Source organism: Leucopleurus acutus (assembly GCF_964270905.1).
Source record: "Leucopleurus acutus genome assembly, chromosome: 2".
NCBI lineage: Eukaryota > Metazoa > Chordata > Mammalia > Artiodactyla > Delphinidae > Leucopleurus > Leucopleurus acutus.
This window is the reverse complement of record NC_139143.1, coordinates 18,845,947-18,865,945: the sequence shown is the minus strand read 5'-3', so window position 1 is coordinate 18,865,945 and position 19,999 is coordinate 18,845,947. Positions and strand designations below refer to the sequence as shown.

The window sequence follows — 19,999 nt, the reverse complement described above, 5'->3', positions numbered from 1 at the left end:
TTGGTGAACCAGACATGCAAAGTTTCTGCTTTCGTGGGGCCTGCAGTTTGGGGATGGTGGAGGGAAACCAACGATGAATAACTAGGGATTCCAAGACGATTCCAGCCTCTGATAGGTGCCGTGAGGGAAGTAACCATGTGGATGAGCGTGTACTGAGATGAGGGAATGGAGATGATGTTCGAGACAGAGGCTCAGGAGTGGCCTCTCAGAGCAACTACATTTGAGCCGAGACCTGGACGAGCAGAAGACTTAGGCAGGCAAAGACCTGGGAGATGAAGGTCCAGGCACGCGGAAAGTACTGAGGTGATAATGGCCTTCGTGTTCAAGGAGCCAGGGCAGAGAGGTGAGATGAGGTTAGAGACGGGCCGCATCTTGTAGCATGGTTAGAGTTCAGGTTTATTCTAAGTGCAGAAGGGAGCCATTGGAGAGATTTAATCAGGAGAGTGGTTCCATCGGCCGAGTCTCAGGAAGATCATGCTGTCTGTGGAGCATGGGTGGTGGAGCGCAAAGGCAGAAGCAGGAGGCCAAACTAAATGTCCATCAGTAAGAACTGGTTAACTGAATTTTGGTTCATACAATGAAATACAGCATCTCCGCAACAAAAAATGATTTGCTCGCTTATTGAAATGGAAGAATATAATGGGCGTATTATTGAGTAATGAAAAACATGTTATAGAATAGTTTTAGAATACCAAAAACATGTTATATGGTATAGTCTCATACAAAAGTGTGCGATTATATGTGACACTATATACTGATGTATGTCAGGGATTTCAGGTGAGTGTCCTTTTTCTCTTCTTTTTACTTTTATGTGTTGTTTTTAATCCATACAGTGGCTATATTTCATTTTTATGAAACTTGTACCTTTTTTTGGTTACTCCCACCATCTATCCTGAAAACGTTATTCACCGTGTACAAAGGCTCATATTTGAGAAGAATGTTAAGTCCTTGGCCAAAAGGCATTCTGAAATTGTCTGTTTTTACTGTTCCTCTGCCTGATATTGTTTTGTGTGTTGGGTGTTTGACAGTTGTTTAGTTATAGTATTTTTAAATTTGACATTAATAATGACATTCAGCTATAATAGAAAAATAGATATGCTTATTTGGCAATAATGAAAATTTATTATTTTCTTCTTTCTTATTCCTTTAATAGAATGAAGAGTTGAGTATCTTATATCCAGCTGCCATCGTGACTATTGACGGATTTAGCCTTTTTCAGTCTCTTCGTGCTTGTCGAAATCAGGTGGCCAAAGGTAATTTTGGCCAAGAAATAGCTAACCTCTGGTGATGTTTGTCTTATTTAACTTAATCTACTTAGAGAATTAAATATGTCTTCTAAATTAAAAAGGCCTTCTGAGCTAGATTTAAAGGAAAAAAAAAAACCGGTTACTGTAGAATTGGGAGTGCATTGTTGGGTAGATTGCTTAGTAAGATAAAGGCCAGGACTAGAACATCAACTGTCTTTACATGTTGTCAGTTGAACTGCAGGCTTTATTTACTGATTCAGCAATATGTCTTGGCCAGTTAAGAGAGAGATTCAACACTGAGGTGGAGAATTTAGTTGCATGTAGCTGAGAAACCAGATTTCTCACTAGATGGGCAGCTATTTGGGCCAGCATACTAAAATCTTGTGATTCTACGTTGTTTCCATTCTCACTGAGGGTAAAGATAGCATAAAGTTTGCAGGGGGCATTTTCCTCACAGGAGGCAGGACCCAACAGGAAGTTAACATCGGCTGCTTTCCGCAACTTGAAACACTTCTGAACAGAGAAAAGTTAGAGACCTAAATATAATCTACATAGGCAGCTACATCATTTCCAGACTTTGGCATGAAAAGTGCACAAATAATCAAGAATTCTTAATCTTTACTACCCCTAGTTTACACTCTGATGCTATTATGTCTTTAGAAGAGGATATTGGTTTTCATCAGATTCGAGATGCCATTGATTATAAGGTGCACTATTATTTTCTGTTTCACTAAGAAGTAAAAATGCTGCCAGTGAGAGTCACACCATTGATTTTAAGATTCCAGTTTTAGAGATGTTAAAGTCATGGGAACAAAAAGCCTTAAAAGCAATGAAAATACCAGTGTTGGTGCTGACTTTCCCCACTGGGTTTGGATAAAGGAGCCTAGTGGTCCTAAAAAGAGCAAACAAAGTTTAACTCTTAAATGATTTAGACAGCTCCCTGAAAGAAGAGTTTAATTAAGATGTGTTATCTGATTCATAAAGATTGTTCATAAATCCAGAACTAAACTATAAGACACACAAGAAACAATTTCTTCTAAGGAAAGAATGCAGCGTCTTACATTGCAATAGAAACATTTTCACTGTCCTTTTAGCAGATTGTAACATTCTTGGTTATATTGCTCTTTAATAGTACATGCTTTTCTGTAAAGTCAAAATTTGTTTGAATTTTTATACCTATTTTCATAATCTTTTAAATTATTTAAATTTAGCCCACCATAAGTTTCAATATCTTTGTTATCTTGGAGACATAATAGTTACCGTTAATGTATGTGCCCAAAGAGACTGGTCATTTTCTGTAGATAAAAATTTTGTCCATAAAATAAACTAGAAATAGACAATTGTGTTTTAATTGGTATCGTCAGCCGTTTCATTTTTACTATTTTTGAATTTCCGTTTATTTTGTTATGTATGAGTCCATAAAGCCATTTTATCTCCTAGGAGGTAAGTAAGTAAGCCACTTTGTGCCTTCTTATTTATTTTAAGTTGCTCTAAAAATAACTCTGATTACTTAGCTGCAGACTGTTGTGACTTTTATTTCACAATATAGGAAAACTCTCTTCTTGGCCTTACTCTCAAATCTGGAGTGCTAGGAGGATTACATTTTTCTTTTATCTGAGTACTTCTACTTCCAGGATAAACAACCAGAATCCAGCCGTTTTCTAATATGTAGCATGAGAATGTACTGATGACTGGGGCCTTGGGCATGAATCTGTGACAAGAGCTGGAACTGTTGCTTTTCTTTTCATTATTCACTCCCTAGGTGGGAATGCTGAGGTCAGTGATCAGCATTGCATTCATTTTTCTGGCAGTGCTACCACTGTTAGCATATCTTTCTGTCAAGCCTGGCCTCAGTTACTTGCATTCAAGACCCTTCTATGATGTGTCCTTTGCTGGGCATACCATCAGGTTTCACTAAGGCACTGGTTGCTGTTTCCAGGATTTTATCCACTGTCTTACTCAAGGGGGAGAAATTAGTTACTTGGCTTCTACTGCAGTTTGAGTTCACCTCGATTTTAAGTGGTAGTCTAGAATTTTTAATAGTCTTCTCTAATTCCTTGAGTGTTCCAAAATCTCTTATGACAGCCAACTTAGTCTTTTAATGTTTGCATTTTACGTGCCTTGTATTGGTGTGAATAAATCTCACTGTATGCATAGTTTACATTACTTTGCCTCATTATTTTTAGTTGAAATTTTAGAATAATAAACCAAGTTATTCTTGATGATTTTTTGGTAAAACTTCATTTTCTCCATTATATTTAAGTTTGGATTGTCTAATTTTTATCTTTGACAGCTGCAGCATCAGGCAATGAGAACATACAGCCACCACCGTTAGCTTATAAGAAGTGGGGTCTACAAGATATTGACACAATTATCGATCATGCTAGTATTGGTAAGCCTGACTAGTTCCAGTTCTTTTGGAATTTACTTCTTATACTTTTTGATTGAACTATCTCATTTACTGGAAATGTAGATTTATTCTCATGTGAAAAGAATATGCATTGTCTTTAGTGAGACATCTGGAAGGTGGTTCAGACGTAGAGATTATCAGAGGTTTAATGTCTTTAAGAAATGGTAGCAGTTTGAGCAGTTATGCCCTCAGCAGCAGTACTGTACAGTTTTAAGTCACCCACTATTTGACGTGTTTTTATGCAGATGTGTTTAATTCATATAATTACCAGATAGATCAGTCTTCTACACATGTAACTTGTAGACCAGCAAAATATAGAGAAAAGCAGATTTTTTCTTGCAGCTAGTATTTGAAGGCATACTGTCTTAGGTATCGGGAATGTGGAGGTGGAAAGACGTGGGTCTCTGCTGTCAGGAAGCATGAGGCTAGTTGGGAGAAACGTGTGAAAACAATACGGTGCCACAGCATGATGGTTGTCATAGTAGACAAGTGGACCGGCTGTAGTGGGAGCAGAGGAGAAGCCCCCAGCACCAAGGGAATCAGGGAACAGGAGGTTGACTTCAATCTGAGATGGAAAGAATGAGTAGGACTTGACCAAGAGAACAAGCGTGGGTGAGGCACTCTAGCCAACAGGTACTAGGCCTGGGGTGGAAGTGCCTTGTGTGCAGGAAAAAACAATGAAGACTGGCCCAAGCGAGGCCAGTCTGTAACTAGGAGTCAGATTCTGAAGGACTAGTATACTATGCAGAGGAACGTATATCTTTCTCCTCACCACGTTGAGAGTCATTGAAGAATTCTGAACAGGAGAATGGTGTTATCACTTAGCCTGTTGGAAAAATCACTTCGGTGGAAGTTTAGAGGTTGCAATGTAGGGGTCAAGACTAGAAACTAGGTGCAGTAAGGAAGCTCTAATAATCTTGGTGAGAAGTAATGGGCATCTAAATTAAGAGAAGAAATGGGTGTGGAGAAGAAGGAAATGCTATTTTAAAATACATACCTGTTTTTTTTCTGTGTAATAGTATAGTATATGCTTGTTAAAATTTTCACATAGTACATAAAAATATAAAGAAAAAAGGAAAAAAAATCCCTCTAAATCCTACCGTCTAGAGATACCATTGGCTTTGTGGTAAACATCCTTACAGACGTGTGTAAGTGCAAGTGTAATATGCGTATGGTTATGCAGAGATATGTCTTCATAAAAGGATTCTATCATGACAACTACATTGTAGCCCTTTTCCAATCAACATATTACAAAGAGGCTTTCACCACAGTTTTGCTAAATATACATTTTCTCAGAGTCCTAGTAGAAGACAGATGGCATCCTTGAAATAGGATAATTGAAAGAGGTTTTATTTGCAGAGAAACTACTTATACAGATGTTGTATAGGAGAACCACAAAGGATAGTGCAGCATCTTGCGGGCTGATTAGCAGTGCAGCTGTTAACCACCCCTAGGCCTAAATTCTGCTCATTGGAGATAATGAGTAGAATCAGCGCCTTAAGAGCAGGATGGCTTTTGGCCAGTGGTCACAAGGAAATAGATATCCTGTCTTCGTTCTCCTTTCTGTCTTTGATGTCCTGGTGAGACTTCCCATTGTCTGAACCCAACTTGAAGTCTGGGCTAATAATATGCACATACTGGCTCCTGGGGCCAGCAGGGAGAGAAGGAAGGAGTGTGAATCCAGAGGGGGGGAACAGAAGATACCTGACACGCAGATTATCTTTGTGTATTGTTGCATTTCTGGTACAGAATACAGGTAGACCTTGTTTTATTTTGCTTTGCTTTATTGCGTGTCACAGGTACTGCTTTTTTTACAAACCCTGTGTTGAGCAGGTCTGTTGGTGCCGTTTTTCCAAAAGGATTTGCTCACTTCGTGTCTCTGTGTCATATTTTGGTAATTCTTGAAATATTTCAACCCCTCTACCAGCAAAAAGATCATGAGTCGCTGAAGGCTCAGATGATGGTTAGCAATTTTTAGCAATAAAGTATTTTTAAATTAAGGTAAGTATGTTTTGTTTTGTTTTGTTTTGTTGCGGTATGCGGGCCTCTCACTGTTGTGGCCTCTCCCGTTGACGCGCAGGCTCAGCAGCCATGGCTTACAGGCCCAGCCGCTCCGCGGCATGTGGGATCCTCCCGGATCGGGGCACGAACCCGTGTCCCCTGCATCGGCAGGCGGACTCTCAACCACTGCGCCACCAGGGAAGCCCAGTATGTTGTTTTTTTAGACATCATACTGTTGCACACTTAACAGACTACAATATAGTGTAACCATAATTTTTACTTGCACTGGGAAACCAGAATATTCATTGACTCCCTTCGCTGTGATATTTCCTTTATTTCAGTGGTCTGGAATTGAACCTGCAGTATTTCCGAGGTCTGCCTGTAATCTGTAATAAGCACCTTGTTGGTAGACATTCGTTTGTCTTTGCTTTTTGCTAACATAAAAATGTGCGAAATTCCAAAGTGTTGAGTTCAGTTCAGGGTGACTTCCTTGTTCTGTTAATTAAACTTTGGAACATTGAGACAGGCTAGGAGAAATGATTGGATAGAAAATATTATTCTATTCATTTATCTCCCAGCCTACAAAATGAAGAAAGAAAAGGTGCCATGAGCTTTATTCTGTGTACATCTTTATGTAGAGGTCTGACTAATTCATTCAACAAAGAAATGAATGAATACCTGTTACATCCCCAGGCACTAATATTGGTGCTAGAAATACAAGGCAGACAGTACCCCTGCCCTGATGAAGCTTACATCCTGGTGATGGGGAGACAAAAAATAAACAGTTAAACCGAATGAATAAATAGGGTAATAACGAAATGTTAGTAAGCATCATGAAGAAAATAAGCAGAGGGTTATAACAGAAGTAAAGGAAGAGGGGACTCTGGGTAGACTGGTGAGCACAGGCCTCTCCTGAGACATGCAGGATGGGAAGAAGCCGAGATAGAGGCCCGGGGTGGGGAGAGATGGAAGACTGGAGGCTTAAAGAAACAGAAGGGAGGTTGATGTGACTTGATTGTACAGTGAGGGGGAAATGGGACCAGGTAAGGTTGGAGATGTAGACTGGGGTCAGATCTCATAGGGGTGAGAAGTTCGGGTTTTATTCTAAATGCAGTGGACGTCATTGATGGAGTCTAAGTAGGAGATATTTAAAAATATCCCTCTGACTGCTCTTTAGAGAGAGGCTTACAGAATAAAGAGAAGACCAGCAAGGAGTTTGTTGCAATAAGAGAGAATGAGGACTTTGTCTAGGGAGGAAGCAGTGGTGCTAGAGAGAAGTAGACAGGTTGGAGATGTATTTGCACTTGCTCAGGGATGGGTGTTAGAAACGAGAGAAGGAAAAGGGTCAAAAACTTCTTAGCTTTTGAGTTTGAGCAGCTGAGTGGATGGTCAGGCTATGGCTGAAATGTGCGTAGAAGGCAGAGGTTTGAGTGGACACGTGGAGAGTTGTGTTTTTTACAGGTTAACTTGTGGCGCAATCAGACATTGAAATGGCGATGCCAAGTAGACAGTTGGATATACGAGTCATAAGGTCAGGAGAGAGGTCCCGATTATCCATATAAATTTGGGAGGGAGTGGTTAACTGTGGAATGCGTCATAGAATTCAAGAAAGGAGAAGGTCCATTGGATTTGACAACATAGAGCTAGGTCTTCATTGACTTTGATCTGAGAAGTTTAAGTGGAATGGCGAGGATGAAAGCCAGATTGGGGTGCATTTAAGAATAAATATTTCCACCCCCTACTTTCAAAACTCAGCAACATAAGAACAGGAAATCAACTCACAGCATCTCCATTTTGACTCCAGTCCTGACCTCTTCACTAAACTTCTTACTCATTTTCCAACTACTGAACATTTCCCCCTGGGTATCCAAACTTAACAGATCCCAAACAGAATTCTTAATTTCCTCTCCTCACACTTGGTCCTCCTTTGCTCTTCTCTCTCGTCTTCGTCTGCTTTCGCCACCACCAAAAGCTTTTGAGTCGTCCTTGACTGTTCTCCTTTTGTCACACTCCTCATCCAGTCCACCTTTGTCTCTCCTACCCCCACAGTAGATCCTGAATCTGACCGAGTCTCATCTCCATCGTTGGCAGCACAGCAGTCCATGCCACCATTGTCTTTTGCCTGAACTATCGAGGAGAAAGAAATCCTAACTGGTCTTCCTGCTTCCTTTCTCTGATCTCTAAAATCCGTTCGCCAATTAGCAGCTAATTTTGAAATATAAGTCATATTTTTGTCACTTCTCTGCTCACAGCCTTATAGTGGCTTCCCATCTTATTCCTGATAAAACCCAACGGCCTTACGGTGGCATCCAAGGCCCGACATTGTCTGGTTTATGGTACCTTTTGACTTCACCTCCTGTAGAACTCTCCCCTCCTCACTGCCCTGTTCCACCACGCTCATCTCCTTACTGACCCTCAAATACAACAAGCATTCTCCCACTTTGCAGTCTTTGTAATTGTTGCCCTTTCTGCTTGGAAGGTTTTACCCAGCTAGTCACATGGCTCTCTCCCTCACTTCGTTCAGGTGTCTGTTCAAATATCATTTTGTCAAAGAGGCCTTCTTTAGCCAGTATAATAGACCTAGAAAATTATCCAGTGAGTTTGACTTTATGGAAATTTATATTAAGAAGAACTGTAAGGTGTTTGAAAGTGTGGAAAGGCCTCAGTTGTTCAGGGAAAACCCTAAATAACAAGGTAGTAATAAATCCAGAAAAGAAAAATTCACATCTAAGGCAGTGTAATTACAGTAGGCAGCTTGTCTCAGCAGTGAGTTCTTTATAATGAGAACAGAGAGTGTGAATTTAATTTAAAAATTGAGATATGGTTATATTGGAAGAATATGGGGGGAAAAAGAGGGGCTGTATATATGCTATGTCTTCATTTACCTTAAATCAATGAAAAATGGTGCTAAAATTGGTGAATCAAAAGACAACAGTCCTCTAGAGCCCACCAATTTGCCACAATGTAGAGAGCAGGACAGAATGTTAAATAATACCACAGGGATGCAGTCAGCAAAATCTAGACTGTAGGAAATTAGTGTCCAACAGCCTGGTTTCTTCAATGAATAGATTTCAAGAGATTTGGGCATGGGAGGGTAGAGGGGCAGAGAAAGACAGTAGGATTTTGGGCTGGTGTTGTATGCCCGTTTGTTTGTGGTCCTTACGCTAAAACTCAGGTGTATTGTTTTTCTCTGACACTGATCAGCTCTTTCGGTGCAGACAGCAGAGAATGCAGAAAGTTTAGGTCAACCAAGGGTGAGATTGAGCCAGGTGAGTATGTGGAGGAAGAGGGGGACAGGGGAGTCGTGCAAGAGAGTGATTGTGATGGAACACAAATCAGAACCAGGTAAGAAGCGACGTGATCACATGAGTTACTGGATAAGTAGTGTGAAAATGGTAGGAGTAATGTATTGAAACTCTTAATGAAATGCAGAATTATTACAGGGGATTACTAGAGTAGTTAAGATGGAAAGCTAAGAGGTGGTGGTCAAAAGGTGGTACGCTTAAAATCAAAGTTTCAAAAAATATATAGTTGATAATGACAGGATGCAAGGGATGGCATTGAAAGTGGATGACCCTACTGGGTGAAGTAAGTCAGACAAAGACAAATATATGATATCGCTTATATGTAGAATCTAAAAAAATGGTACACATGAACTTATTTACAAAAAAAAAGTCACAGTTGTGAAAAACAAACTTGTGGTTACCGGAGCGTGGTGGGGAGGAGGGGGAGGGATAAATGGGGAGATTGGGACTGACATATACACACAACCATATATAAAATCGATAACTAATCAGGACCTACTGTATAGCACAGGGAACTCTATTCCATACTCTGTAATGACCTATATGGGAAAAGAATCTGAAAAAAAGTGGATATATGTATATGTATAACTGATTCACCTTGCTGTACAGCAGAAACTGACACAACATTATAAATCAACTGTAGTCTAATAAAAATTTTTAAAAATTGCATTTGACATTATTAATAAAGATTGTCAATTGTATTTATTATGTTTCAAAATGATATTGCGGTATACCTGGCTGATAACTTGAAAGTTCTGTAGTTATAAGAAATGACAAAGTGTTATTGAATTTCCTATATAATGAAAACAAAAAGTGGGTGACTTAAATTGTGGGAAGGAAGAGATCATTCGTGGCAAGGATGGAAAGAACTGGTCAACCATCTCTTTAGAATGGGTGAGAATAAATCCACTTAAAATTTTGGATCCATTTTGCTGGATAGCTTGTAGCCGTTTATACTCACACCTATAGTGTGTGGGAATATGAAGAGAGAGTATTGAAACTTAAATTTCAGTTTCTATGTGACACCATTCAGCCTTTGATGTTGTGCTGGTAGAATAAGGCAGAACTTATGCCAATTTTAATCATGTAGTAAAGACATTCTGTATGTTGAATCATGAATTCATTCATAAATATGAGACAGGCGTTGTAATCTTTCAGAACAGTTCAGCTTTTGTAAGGATTATTTGATGACTTGAATCCCTAAATCCAGAAAGTTGTTTGCTTATGAACTCCCTAAAAGCATTTCCTTTACCAGGATTCTTCTTCAGGAGTAATGCATTTTTTGGACCATTTGCATTCAAAGTCGAGGCAGTACACACATATGAAAATTAGAATAACTCATGTTCCATTTTGCAGTGTGTTTGTGTTCGGAAGCTGTCAACCGGGTATCTTCATGTACCAAGAGTACCCGAGTTGGAAGACACTGCCCAAGGCCACATGTGTTGGAATCTAGCAGGATCTTTACTTTCTAGATCTCTAAGCTCACTGCCCCCCTACTTCTCTCCCTGCCACCTGGTGCGTTTAAATGGCACTGGCTTCTCTGCTGCCCCACACAGCATGTGGGCGTCAATATTCAGTCTGTCTACTTCTGTTCTTAGAGCCTTGGGGAAATGATCAGTACCTCTGCATTGTAAAAGCCTGGGGATTTCTGGACTACAGGGTTATCAGTAGATGTTTGAAAGGGTTTATTTTCACTGTGTTGGGAAGGATATGGGCATACAGATGCTCTCCTACCTTTTTGGTCGGGGTGTACATCGGCAGCACTCTACAGCATGCAGCGTCACAGTACTTAATAAAATTTTTTTTAAAAGGTAGATCCCCTTTGAGCCTGCACTTCTGTTTATGAGGATTTGCCATACAAATGAACTTATATATAGATATGCACAGATCTATCAAGGATCTATGTTGCAGCATTATTTGTAGTGGCAAAAGGTGGGAAACATAAATGTCCATCAGAAGGTCAGACCAGTTATGGCATGGCCACACAGTGGAATACTCTGAGTGATTGCCAAGAATGAGGCATGTCTCCTTGATATTTTATTAAATTAAAAAAAACAAGGCACACATCGGTTTATTTGGTGTGCTGTCATTTATGTGCATACAACATTTCTGGAAAGCAGCATAAGAAACTGTTTCAGTTGTTACCTTGAAGAAGTGAACTAATACCTAGAGATATTGGTGGACTCTATATATCTGTACCATTTGAATTTGTATGTTTAAAAAATTAATATTTAAATTTTGTAGTATTTTATAGCTTAGAGTAATTATAGGTGGCAACTTTAATATCTTTATGTTTTATGATATTGATCTTGTAGCTTTTGAAAATGACTTTTGTCTGTTAAATGAAACTCAGCAGTTAGCATCTTAGAATGGAGTGGAAATAAAAATCTGATAACCTAAAATGACAGTGTCATTTCAGTTCATTAAAATCATGTGTTGTTATTGCTGTTTTATCATTAGGTATTATGACTCTGTCCCCTTTTGATCAAATGAAGACTGCCTCCAATATAGGTGGATATAATGCAGCAATTAAAAACAGCCCACCCGCTATGTCTCAGTATATCACTGTAGGGTCCAATCCATTTACGGGCTTCTTCTATGCTTTAGAGGTAAGTGTTTCATCACTGATCTTGATTTTTCAACATATCTACAAATTGGGATGGTAACATAGCCTTAGAAAGATTAAGCAGTACATTTCTAAGTTTCAGTGTAAGCTAAAATTAGTCTCAACTCACTTTCTTCTAAATTCTTTAGATTAACTGAGAAGGTACTGAAGTCAGTGTAATACAAGCAGCCTTCTTTGTTTCTGATGCCCCGAATTCTTAGTTGAGTTGTCTTTAAATATTGGTGCAGTAATCAGAGGCTTAGTGTTGTTAGTGATGTCAGCCCACCAGGGATTTGAGTAAATGAGGAATTGTAAAGACAGAGCAAGCCGCCAACTATAGTTGATAAAGTGGTGAAAATTGCTTCCTAAAATTGGGAAAAATTAGGTGTTAGATTTGGTATCTACTGTTGTTCGCTTAAACAGCACCCTTCTCAAAATGGTTCAAACCATCTTTTTGCTTTAATAAATACATTTTTAAAAAAAAGAGGGGGAGGGACAAATTAGGAGTTTGGGGTAAATATATACACACTCCTATATATAAAATAGATAAATAACAAGGTCCTCCTGTATAGCACAGGGCACTATATTCAATATCTTATAATAATGTATAATGGAAAAGAATCTGCAAAAGAAAAACATATATATATATAGCTGAATCACTTTGCTATACACCTGAAACTAACACAACATTGTAAATCAACTATACTTAAAAATTTTTTTGTATAATATGAAACATTTCTAAATAAAAACTGGTTAAAAAATGGAAAAAAAAAAAAATAAGAGGGAAAAGGGCCGGTTGTATATGGATAAGAAATCAATAGCCCTGGTAGAAAAATGCCATTTTACTGTTCTAGTTTAATTTTTTTTCATTAATTACAATTTAAAGAGGGAAATCCTGAAGATAACTAAACTACTAGTGATTTTACTTTTCTTTTTCTTGTTTTAATTGGCCATGCCACATGGCTTGCGATATCTTAGCTCTCCGAACAGGGATCAAACCCGAGCCCCCTGCAGTGGAAGCATGGAGTTCTAACCACTGGACCACCAGGGGATTCCCTTTTAAACTGTAGAGTTAAAACTTTTGATTATATTGCTACCTCCTACCTTTTTAAGGTACATCTCGTTTAGAAAATATATTTTGTTTATCTGTCAGCTGTTGTTTTCTCTTTCAAATGTTCTGTTTTTCAGGGAAGCACGCAACCATTATTATCTCACGTTGCACTAGCAGTGGCAAGTAAACTCACTTCTGCTTTATTTAATGCTGCCAGGTAATTACATCACAATTTAAATGATCTAATTTGCATCTCACTAGGTTTTAACTTATATTTTGATAGTCTGCAGTTTAAAACTCTGGAAGCCCTGGTTTTAGTCTCAATTTGCTTTCTTTCCAGTGGTTGGCTTGGTTGGAAAAGCAAGCATGAAGAAGAAGCTGTGCAGAAGCAAAAACCCAAGGTTGAACCAGCTACCCCATTAGCTGTAAGGCAAGTCTGTCGTGCTCTTCTCACATTTTAGTATTCCTAGGAATGCGCTCTTGAATTAATAGTCTCTCTGTGTGCTTAGCTGATTTGTTGATTTCCTGAGTCTTTGGAGCTTCTAAAAGTCATTAATGTGGGACTAATTTATATATATATATATATATATATATATAAATTTATTTATTTTATTTATTTATTTTTGGCTGCATTGGGTCTTTGTTGCTGTGCGCGGGCTTTCTCTAGTTGCGGTGAGCCGGGGCTACTCTTTGTCCTGGTGCACGGGCTTCTCGTTGCAGTGGCTTCTCTTGTTGCAGAGCACGGGCTCTGGGTGCACGGGCTTCAGTAGTGGTGGCACGTGGGCTCAGTAGTTGTGGCTCACAGGCTCTAGAGCACAGGCTCAGTAGTTGTGGTGCACAGGCCTAGTTGCTCCGCGGCATGTGGGATCTTCCTGGACCGGGGCTCGAACCCGTGTCCCCTGCATTGGCAGGCGGATTCTTAACCACTGCGCCACCTGGGAAGCCCAACGTGGGACTCGTTTTTTCCACCAGAATGTAAAGTCCACGAGGACTAAGATATCTTGCCTGTTTTATCACAGCTGTCTCCCTGTCATGTAGTGGGGGCTCAGTATGTATGTGTTGAGTGTGCTCTTCTACAAACACCTGTACACTTAGCTTAAGTTGCAGGAAAATTGGTTTTTTGATAGCTGTTGGATTTCTTCCTGTAAAAAGTTTAGTTTGTCATTAAGCTGTAGAAACTCAAAAAGGACTTAGTGATTTCTTTAAAAAATAAATAAATAAAAATGGGGGGTCCCGTGCATCCAAGCATCTTCAACATGCCGGCTTTGCTTCCTTGCTTGCTTCAGCAGTGCTGTAGGATACTGAGTGGATTCGTCAGGTTTTGCGGGGAGTCAGTATGATTTTTGCCTGATTCTGTTTTTAAATCATTTTTTATTACCCAATAGAAAGGGAACTAGAAACTTCCCCTCCTTTTTTTAGATGTTCTTCAACTAAAGAGATATAACTAATTATCTGTTATTAAAATTGATTAAAGATAATCTTCCAGGGTTTTTTCCATCTTAAAGTATGTTATAACACATCACATTTTCTAAGATCACCCAAGAATCAAGAAATAAGCCAAATGGCCCTTATGCATCCAAAGAGATGTAACAAAGTTTGAGTACTTTGTCGCAGGGACTTTTTTCAAAATGAGCTCTTCTGGTCCTTTCTCAGTACCTCTTTACTTTTATTTTACTCACAGTTCTAATAAGATTAATAATAGACCAAGAGCAGTTTACAGATAACTATTTAGAAGAAGGAACGTTCTTGTACCTGCATTGGTATCAGCAAGATATGATATCTAGGAAAAAAAAAAGAGAATAGATCAGAAATCAGAACTACACAGATGCCTGTGTAGGAGCAGAGTATTCTAAAATTTAGTTGGTTGTGAGGGTATTGTTTCCTATGATGTATCACTTAATCAAGGAAATCTAGTTGTACTTGAGACTCTCTGAAAATAGGTTGTGGATATCTATATAGAAAATCTCTGAAATAAAACCTAGGTGTTTTTATTTTGTAATAGAAGAAATTTCCTGATGCATTTTGTATTGCAAAATGTGGTGTAATCAGTTAATAAATTAGGTATTAATCTATAGAAAGTTCATACTTCTTTATATAAAAACAGATTCAGCCTATTTTGTTAATGCATTTCATTATTCTTTTATGTATTTCTAGATTGCACTTTGATTTGAGCTTTCTGTTTTCTTTCAAATATCAGGTTTGGACTTCCAGATTCTAGACGCCATGGTGAAAGTATATGTCTGTCTCCATGTAACACGCTGGCAGCAGTAACAGATGATTTTGGCAGAATTATTTTGTTGGACGTAGCTAGAGGAATTGCAATACGCATGTGGAAAGGTACTTTCTTACAAAAATCCAGAAAAAAACGTTAATTTGCTTTCTACCCCAGCAGTTGGACAGTGTTATCCTTCTTCAGCTTCTGGTTGTTAACAGTGTTTATTAATTCTTTATGTTTATGCTTTTTGTTTGTTTGTTTGTTTAAACCATAAACTCAGATCAGCAACACTTGATCCAGTAGTCTAACTGATATATCCTTTAAGTTTGACCAACTCAGGCACTTTTAACCTCTTCCTTACATACCTCTTTTCAGTTTTCACTGTCATTGTCAATTCCTGAATTCAGTTTCTTGCCCCCTCGAATGCCAAGTCAAGTGTTTCAGATTTAAGATGGCAAAACCTAGCAAAATTCATTTTTTTCTCATTTGACTTCCATATCTACGTGCTTGGGTCAGTTCACTTAAGTGTCTCAGTAACTTTGTCAGTTAGAAGTTGCATTTAGTGGCAAACAATAGAGCCAAGTACAGGGTTGATATGGTGTCTCTGTGATGTCCTCAGGAACTCAGTCTCCTTCCATGTAGCTTCCCCATGCAAAGTTACCTCATGGTTCAAATGGCTGCTGAAGGTGTAGCCTTTTAATCTGCATCCCAGGAAGGAAGAAGGGGAAAGGAAGACTGCCAATTTAGTCCACTTTGAAGATACTTTCTGAAGCCTTGCCGAGCTGTTTCTACAATACATTAGCCAGGACTTAGTCACGTGGACAAACTTAACTATAAGGGAGACTTGAAAATATCTAAGCACATTGTCAACCTGAGTAAAATAAAATCTCCTTGACCAAGGAGGAGGGAAGAATGCATTGTTTGAAGTTATCTGGAATAGCAACATGTCAGCTCAGACTACTGGTTCACAATTTTGGTGCAATCTGATCTGTTTTTAGCATTGTGAGGAATAATGGATTTGAGGGCATTAAATTACTGTGGACCAGACTGAGGCCACTATTAACCTTCTTGCCAGAGAATTCCTGCAGTGTTTACCTGCCACATGGTTAAGTGTCTTTAGAAATAGGTTTTAATGCTGCAGATACATCATTTCTCCCTGAAATGGTGTTTGTCTTCTGAAACAACATCAAGGGTATGTTCTCAGCAAGACTTTTCCAGAATATATACCAGCTGGTCCAAATCCCCTATGGCGATCTTATCGCTGCCATTGTTGCCTGTCCTTCTGCAGCTGGTGCAGTCTGTCGTTTTCCTCCCTGTACTGGAAAGAGAGGGATCAGTTGCCTGTGAGAGGGGCCGCCCTCAAGTGGAAGACGTGTCAGCTGCATCTTTCTTCTCACAAGCCGGAGCTGTTTCCCATCTCTCTGCAGCCCGTGTTTTCCCTCTGTCTGCACATCACCAAGGGACTTGAATAGCAGGGAACCAATTTGATCTTTTTCTTATATTTTAATTGTATTTTTAAGTCTGAACCTGATAACCTCCCCAGAATTTTTTAAAAAGAGGGAGGGAGGGGAATGAGATGAGGGAAGGGTGCTCACGAAGCCTCCGGGATAACTGTTTTTTTCTTAAAGAAATAAAAGTGATCAGAAGCAAATATAGCAAAATCTGAAGTTTTACTAAGACTTGGTGATTTAGTATTATCATAATTATTATCTTCTTTTCTGTTTAATGTATTTCATAATAAAAAGATAATGTACTTTTTTTGACATCTTTATTGGAGTATAATTGCTTCACAATAGTGTGTTAGTTTCTGCTTTATAACAAAGTGAATAAGTTATACATATACATATGTCCCCATATCTCTTCCCTCTTGCGTCTCCCTCCGTCCCACCCGATAATGTACTTTTTAAAAAATTTTTTTATTATTATTATTTTTTTTTTTTTTGCGATACGCGGGCCTCTCACTGTTGTGGCCTCTCCCGTTGCGGAGCACAGGCTCCGGACGCGCAGGCTCAGCGGCCATGGCTCACGGGACCAGCCGCTCCGTGGCATGTGGGATCTTCCGGGACCGGGGCACAAACCCGCGTCCCCTGCATCGGCAGGCGGACTCTCAACCACTGCGCCACCAGGGAAGCCCCCGATAATGTACTTTTACAGCTTTTCTTAAGGCTCCCCGCCTCGCCGCCAGAAACATCCCAGAGTGCTTCAGGAGGCTACTGCTAAACCTAGATGACATAACTAAGTAGCTTTCCTTTCCTCTGTCTCCAAGGGTATCGAGATGCACAGACTGGTTGGATCCAAATTGTAGAGGACCTCCACGAAAGAGTGCCAGAAAAGGTGGACTTTTCCCCCTTTGGAAGTCCTCAGGGTCCAAGTCGGGTAGCTCAGTTCCTTGTGATCTATGCACCGCGGAGGGGCATTTTAGAAGTGTGGAGCACACAGCAGGGCCCTAGAGTAGGCGCTTTCAACGTGGGAAAGCACTGCAGGTAAGCTGCAAATGCCAGGCCTTTTCCTGGTTACAGAAAGGAATGCTTTTGTTAGAGTAAAGCTTTTATTAAAGCTACTTATTAGATTACAAGTTGTTTGAGAATTGAAATGTCCTTTATTATGTTTTTTTCCTGCGAGTGCCTGGTATATAATTAAGGATTAAGTATTTAAGAGCAAAGGAATCTGATTGAAGAGGCCGTGATATGCTACTGAATTAAAGTCAGCTTTGGTGCTGTCATTTGTCCCCAGCCCTTACTTACACTGTGGAGGCTCGAAAGGAAAGATTATTTCCGGTTCCCCTGGTGATGATGTTGAGTGAGGTGAATGCTTTGTTTGCCACTGCAGCTTAGGCCTGATTGTGTTCATTTAATTTTCTAGCACATTTTAACAAGGTGTAAGAACCCTGCTAGTTGGGTCCTGCTTTCCTTATGTTTTTGGTCTCAATATTTATTTGCCTTACTAGCTTCCGAATTGATAATAATGTAGGGGTCCCAAGCTGTCATAATAGCACCTTGTAACATTTTTCCTTTCTCTTAAGATTTTTACCATGTTGGTATGTGATTTCCTCAGGCTTCTGTATCCTGGCTATAAAATAATGGGCTTAAATAACGTTACCAGTCAGAATTGGCAGCCGCAGACTTACCAGATCTGTCTGGTTGATCCAGTGTCTGGAAGTGTGAAAACAGTGAATGTCCCTTTCCATTTAGCATTGAGGTAAGTTGTATCACGTGCCAGCTTACTCGTGTCCCTCTGCTAACTTTTCCTGGTCCTTTATTTGCTACTTGTTTTACTTTGTTTCATAGTTATCGGTTTGTTCTCTTTTCGGATTAGACTGATAACCTTTAAAGTTAAATAGGAAGAATAGCAAGGAAAAAGAAATCTGGAGCGTGTCAAAATTAGAAGGAAAACAGTTTCACATTCTGTAAGAATTTGTTGTATTTATTGTTTTAGTGATAAGAAGAGTGAACGAGCCAAGGACATGCACTTAGTGAAGAAACTGGGAGCCTTACTGAAAGCAAAATCTCCCAATCTTGGTAGGTGTCCTTCAGTAAAAATGAAGCAAACTGTTATGTCATTTTTTTTAAATTAATAGAATATTCCAAATGGAACAATCAAAACACTTCAGTGCATTTATGAGCTATTTCAGCTCCTTTTTTGGAATGAGGTGAGGTACAAGTAATCATGTGTAGTTTTTACTGGAATTACTCTGGAGGATGAAATGTGCCATCGAGGGAGTATTAAAATTGGTAACAATAAAACAGTGATTTCCGCGAGAACCCAGAAACCCTTTAGACTGACTGATATTGCAAATACATGATGTTTTCTTTCAGAATAAAGTTTAACTGTCATAAAAGTGAAAATCTTACTTTGGTTAATTTTCTTTCTAGATTTGATTGAAACAGAAATAAAGGAATTAATTCTCGATATTAAGTACCCTGCAACCAAAAAACAAGTAAGTGTATATAATAAATGAACTTTCTTGCTGAGTAGCTAGTACATATCCTTCTTAACAAAATCTTTTTCTTCCTATTTCCCTCCAAACATGACAGGCTAAAATCTTCCTTTGTGTTTTCATTCCTGTTCATCCTTTTTTATATTCCCATGTGGAAGCTTCTATTGTTTCTTTTTTTCCTCTCTTCTTTTTTTAATTAAGTAATATTACCATACGCGGAAGCACATGTGTTTTATACACATAAACAAACCCATACATAACGTATATTCAAATTAAATAATAATAAGACAACGACGTGTATGACCACCCACCTTAGGAAACAGAATGTTACCAGGAAGTCTGAAGAGCCCTGCACGTCCCTCCTCCATCCCGTCCCCTTCTCCCATCCCTAAGGTAACCAGTCTTCAGAATTTTGTGTTCCTTTCTCTTTTGCTTTTCTTTACAGATACAGCATTTCTGTATGGCTCCTTTAAAACATATTGATGCATTTTCTGCTTTTTTGGAACGTTATATGAATGGGGTCACGCTCTGTCTTCCTCTGTGACTTACTTCATTCCTTCAGCATTGTGTTTCTGGGACTCATCCACGTTGCTGCCTGCAGCTGCAGTTGACTCATGTACTGTGCTATCTGAATTCCACTCTGTGACTGCCATTTATTTGTTCACTCTCCTGTCAGTGGACATTTAGCTTGTTTCTAGTTTTTTGCTATTAACAACAATGATAGTGTGCTTATCCTTGTACGTTTTTGCTGGTGCACATGTGTAAGAGTGGAATTGCTAGGTATGAGCTTTGGCTGTACTAGTTGATGATAAATTGCTTATCAAAGTACTAATTGACATTCGCATTCGTACTGTGGAAGAGGCCTTGTAGCTCCACAGCCTCCGCCTTTCATGATATAGTCAGACTGGTTACCTTTTCCAGGCTCCTGCTTATAATACGGTAACTCATTATATTACTCCCACTCTCCTCCTATCCAGGTCCCTCATAATGCTGCTCAGGTTCTAACTATAAATTCTTACCTGACACATCAATCCTCATGGATGCCTCTGAGCTCTACTTTTAATCAGAACCAGAGAGCTAATGACTATAATCGTCCCTCAGTATCCTCGGGGGCATTGATTTCAGGACCCCCTGTGATACCTAAATCTCAGGATGCTTAAGTCCCTTATATAAAATGGTGTAATATTTGCATATAACCTAGGCACATTCTCTTGTATACTTTAAATCC

General features: G+C 39.2%; 1 protein-coding gene across 3 annotated transcripts in view; it reads left to right on the top strand.

Moving 5' to 3' along the window:
* RAB3GAP2 (RAB3 GTPase activating non-catalytic protein subunit 2) overlaps nucleotides 1–19,999 on the top strand; it is an 88,096-nt gene that overhangs the window by 36,303 nt on the left and 31,794 nt on the right. For all 3 annotated transcript variants that reach the window (XR_014327108.1, XM_082864268.1, XM_082864269.1), the window contains 10 exons: nucleotides 1,154–1,253; nucleotides 3,541–3,639; nucleotides 11,424–11,572; nucleotides 12,757–12,836; nucleotides 12,960–13,049; nucleotides 14,817–14,956; nucleotides 17,101–17,317; nucleotides 17,889–18,032; nucleotides 18,270–18,352; nucleotides 18,707–18,771. Coding sequence is in view for 2 of the 3 variants with exons in the window: in XM_082864268.1 (XP_082720394.1) it covers nucleotides 1,154–1,253; nucleotides 3,541–3,639; nucleotides 11,424–11,572; nucleotides 12,757–12,836; nucleotides 12,960–13,049; nucleotides 14,817–14,956; nucleotides 17,101–17,317; nucleotides 17,889–18,032; nucleotides 18,270–18,352; nucleotides 18,707–18,771 (1,167 nt within the window). In the remaining variant the exon portion in view is untranslated. The remainder of the gene's footprint in view (nucleotides 1–1,153; nucleotides 1,254–3,540; nucleotides 3,640–11,423; nucleotides 11,573–12,756; nucleotides 12,837–12,959; nucleotides 13,050–14,816; nucleotides 14,957–17,100; nucleotides 17,318–17,888; nucleotides 18,033–18,269; nucleotides 18,353–18,706; nucleotides 18,772–19,999) is intronic.